General features: G+C 42.6%; 1 protein-coding gene across 2 annotated transcripts in view; it reads left to right on the top strand.

The window, feature by feature from the left end:
- The window catches only part of CC2D1B (coiled-coil and C2 domain containing 1B), an 18,533-nt gene extending 15,343 nt beyond the window's left edge, over positions 1-3,190 (top strand). The window contains exon 25 of one of the 2 annotated variants that reach the window (XM_019625964.1): positions 2,167-3,190. In XM_019625964.1, coding sequence (XP_019481509.1) covers position 2,167 — 1 coding nt within the window. In that variant the 3' untranslated portion in view covers positions 2,168-3,190. The remainder of the gene's footprint in view (positions 1-2,166) is intronic. The other variant, XM_019625965.1, reaches the window with a different exon arrangement.
- Positions 3,191-4,456: the final 1,266 nt, after the last annotated feature.

Genomic DNA, 4,456 nt, shown 5'->3' with positions numbered 1-4,456 from the left:
GGCCAAGTGGCTCAGTTGGTTAAGAGCTCGCTCAAGAGTGCAAGGTCTGAGCAACAGGGTCGCCGGTTTGATTCCTGGCCCAAGCTGAACTGCCAACAGGTGGCAGGATAGCTCAGTTAAAAAAAAAAAACTATCACAAACTTATTAAATATAGAAACATAATGTTCAGCAGATTGCTGTCTGAAGTGTATTAAATACATAAATTATTCCCCAGATGACTATAATAGAAGTAAAATCAGTTGGAAATTTTGGGCCCACCAGCATTCAGGAACCACTGCAGATGGAAAATATTAGATAAGAACTTACAACAAGGCAAAGTCCCATATTTCCATAGCCCTACAGTCCAGTAGGTGCTTAGAAAGTGTTAAAAGAAATTTAATGTTACCATAATGGCAATTCTATTACTCTTCAGTTTATAAGGATCTCTATATATCAATCTTTAGGTTTACATTCTAGAAAAAATTTGACTTATTTAGAAATGTGGTTTCAGCCCTCTATTTTATATAACTCTTAAAATACAGTGTATAGAAAACAAGGAAAAAGTAAACTAGCCTTGGCTATTTTATGCCCAATTCCACAAGATAATTTTACTAAATATAAAGGACATTATGCATTTGAGAACGGACCTGACTATGCAGGGCTAGAGTTTATCTTTAGTGGGAGAATTAAAAATAAAAAGCCTGCACTGATCCAGAAGAAATATGTCCAATCGGAAGATGTATTTAGCTGAATAGAAGGAATGATACTTCGATAGGACAAAACAGAACCAGCCTCTGTAGAAGCTCCAAACTTCCAAGGTATAATAATATATGCAGACCAAGTTGGATGTTACACCCAAAATACCTGCCCCTATTAACAAGTGTTTCCTATTCTTGTCAGGTTTGGGAAGTGGGGGTTGGGGGTTGTCTGAAGCCTCAGTCCTTACAATCTGGTGCTCTGTGGGCATCTACTCATTTTTTCCTTAGAAGCTCAGAGTACCTCTGAGTCACTGAAAGGTCACAATCACAGTTCTCTGCAGCCACCACCAGCAGTCTTTAGAGACAAGGTGTAGAATGTGGATACGCTCCCACCATGGAAAAGAGATAAACCTAGCTAGATACACTTCGAATTGAAGGCCAGGCCTTCAGGCCTCTGGAAAACAGCTGCTCCCCTAAACATGGTCCGCAGCCTCTAACTAAGTGCTAAGCCCACCTATAACCACTGGGAAGCAGCCTCTCACTATCCCAGAGACCTACATTAGCTTCCAGAGGATTCTTGGACCTGTGCTTTTACTGCAGAGGGACTGTCTCCAGCTTGGCCTGGGGAGATGCTAGTGACAAGGGAGTGAGTTACCCTTGAGCAGTTAATTTTCAAACTTCGGGTTGTGAAATCTATTTGGTCTGTGACCAAAATAAATTTTTAATGAAAAAGAAAATCAGAGCACCTCACATAAATCATAGGTACCAAGTCTTGGTTTCTAATACCACTCCCACTAAAAGAAACCATGGCTGATTCCAAGGCTGGGGCAGGGTAAGCACAAGATGAGCCTGGAGCATCTTAGGCCAGAAAAGGAAGTGTTCAAAAAAAGGAAAATGATAGGAGCATGTTACAAGGACGACGGAGCTACCTTGAAGGGGCTCCCTCTGGCCAAAGATGAGGCCATTTGAGCACCAAAATAATGAATTAGAACCATTCAAAAAATAATGCACAAGTCCATAGTGAAAATTAATTGAATGAATAAATAGGAAAGAAGGAAGGACTTTGCTTATAGATGACCAAGGGTAAATGCGAAGGGAGTGCTGAAATTGAAAAATCATTTTGTAGCTATCAAAGTAAAAGATTGATTCAGACAAGAAACATCAGTAGATGCTAAATCTAAGGGGAAATAATTCTGATGAAATATTTGCATGATCTGAAAATGTTTCTATACGTTTGTTATTCACTCCAAGGGGAGAATTATACAGTGGAAAAATTGGACAACACCTTGACCAGGTGATCAAGATTTAACATCATCAGTGAGGGGCAGATGGCTATCAAGTGACCTCAGAGGTGAATCCCTAAAAAGGACATGTCACTTAGGATTCTAGCCAAGAATGCATAAACTGGTTCTAGCATTTTCTATTACAAAATGTGGTGGGGAAACCTATATTCACCAGAAAACATTGAGGACATAAAAGATAAAGGTTNAGCAGATGGTCAACATTCAGAGGAGTCAGGCCAGCGACTGCAGAAGCACACTTTTCACAGCTTTGCTGGCTACAGAAGCCTTTGTACATAAGGGAGATGGATGCTGCTATACAAACACCAAAGACTTAAGTATGTGCGTTACTGACCACAGCCCTGGTCTTTTCTGTTCCTGGCCCCTTCTTGGGCCTCCACACCAAAGCAGGCTGGATTCCAGGAGGCTGCTTCCCCCGCCCTCTGGGCAAAGCCAAGCATAGCCTCATTGCTCTGTGCCATGGAGTCTTGCAGCCCCTTAACCCCTGGGTAGCGACTGTGTACACCTTTACCCCAGCCCCCAGTTGCAACATTTCTGGATGTGCCTTTAAAAGATATAACTGTAAGGGATGGGAGAACTTGAGAGAGATGAGAACCCACCCTGCTTCGGGTAGGGGCAGGGTTCTGTGACTCGTTTGTCAACGGCAGCCTGTGCCACACAACTCAGTTTACCCAGCTTTGCCTGTGCCTGTGCCTTAGTTCCTGACAGCTGCTGCACTAGCCTCCCTGCTTCCCAAAGCTCTCAGCAGAGGAGGGAAACTTATGTTCAGGACCATGTGATGAGAAGTAGACAAGGTTGGATCTTGGGTTTGGTTCATGCACCTGGTACTAAAAGACTAACTGGAGGGGAAAATTTTATGTAGCCATTTTTATTTAAGAAACTAGATCTAATTCATTGTAGGGCTCATGTACTCTACACACAGCATGAGCATCAAGTCCTAAACAAAAGTCCTGTCACTTTAAAAGCCAGAGTGGCAGTAACATTGAATTGACAGAAACTACTGCTATGGTTTCCTCTTGACAGAGTACACATCAGCTTATCCTCTTCAGCTTATCACCTAAGGAAATCCCCTACTTCTTTACCAGGAAATTCTCCTTTGACTTTTTCTGACTGAATGGCAACGATGGAAAGATTTATAGTTGCAATAGATTTAATATTCAAAACTGCAATATTCTACATTTCTTAGAAATAAACTAACACCTCATTTCTTCCCCTCCGTCCCCCGAAGCATTAATTTAAGTTCAACAAAACATTCCTTAGGATCATTTTTAAAGGCTCTAAGTGAAGCAGATACATTCAGCTTACTGAGCACTACAGTACTGCATAAGCACAGCTCAGGGATGGAGTTTTTGTGTGTGTCTTTTTGGGATGGGGCTGGACCGTGCTTCCCTGCCCTTAGCAACAGATCTTTTAGTGGATAACAGCACAAATGACAGACTGATGAATTTTTTCCAAGAGCTTTCTGGCCAGTCTACCAAAATGTCCACGGATGTGGAGTTTATTACTTAATTGTAGTCACATCTGTGTGTCAAACAAGCAGTAATCTAGAATGAAAAGAGGGTTGTTAACCCTTCATGAGGTGGCCTGAGGGTTCCTGACTCAACCCCAGTGCTTACCAAGAAGGCTGCAAGGACAGCTGCGGTTCTCCTCAAAGGTTCCAACGAGCCCTAGGAGTTTCTAAACTCAGGCCTCTCCTGGTAATGCCCTACTCGTTTGATGGGAAGTATTCTGGGACTCAGACTTCCCTTCGCAACCTGTTGATTTTCAGTCTCCTTCACTGCTTTTTGGAAAGCAACCTCCAGGCTGAGGGAGGCAACACAAAGCTGCCCTCTGAACTTGGGGACTGAGGTTCTTAAAAGGCCTTGGTTTTAGCTAAGGCATGCAGGGGTCATTGGTAGTGGGAGCAGCCTGCTCAGTCTCATCTAGTCCTAAGATTTGTGACTCAGTGGGCAGTTGGGAACCAGCCATGACCCAAATAATTTTTAAATTTTAAATTCTCTCTCCAATCTAGTGCAAAGCACACATTCTTCTGAATTAGTGAATTGAACAAAATATGGAAGAAATTTTTCTTAAAATCAGGAAGGCTTGCTCACAATTAAAGGACAAACTATTTTGTGACTTTCACACTATTTCCCTTTCTTATAGCACCATTCTGAAACCTGCATTGTTGCTTCCAAATTTTGAGAGCTTGTTTTCCAAATTTTGTGGGCAGCTCCTAAAAGATCTTGCCCCTGATGTAGCTCCATTACAGGTAGATTCTTCCCTCTCTGGGCCTCAGCTTCCCAAACTATAGAGTGGGCATTATCGTACCTGCTCTACGCCTTAGCCCTACATACACAATGCCTAAAAATTCCATTACGTTATTAAAATGGAAACTACTGCTGGCCAAGTGGCTCAGTTGGTTAAGAGCTCGCTCAAGAGTGCAAGGTCTGAGCAACAGGGTCGCCGGTTTGATTCCTGGCCCAAGCTGAACTGCCA

Source organism: Hipposideros armiger, unplaced genomic scaffold (genome assembly GCF_001890085.2).
Source record: "Hipposideros armiger isolate ML-2016 unplaced genomic scaffold, ASM189008v1 scaffold_646, whole genome shotgun sequence".
Classification (NCBI taxonomy): Eukaryota; Metazoa; Chordata; class Mammalia; order Chiroptera; family Hipposideridae; genus Hipposideros; species Hipposideros armiger.
This window is presented reverse-complemented; position numbering and strand designations above follow the sequence as displayed.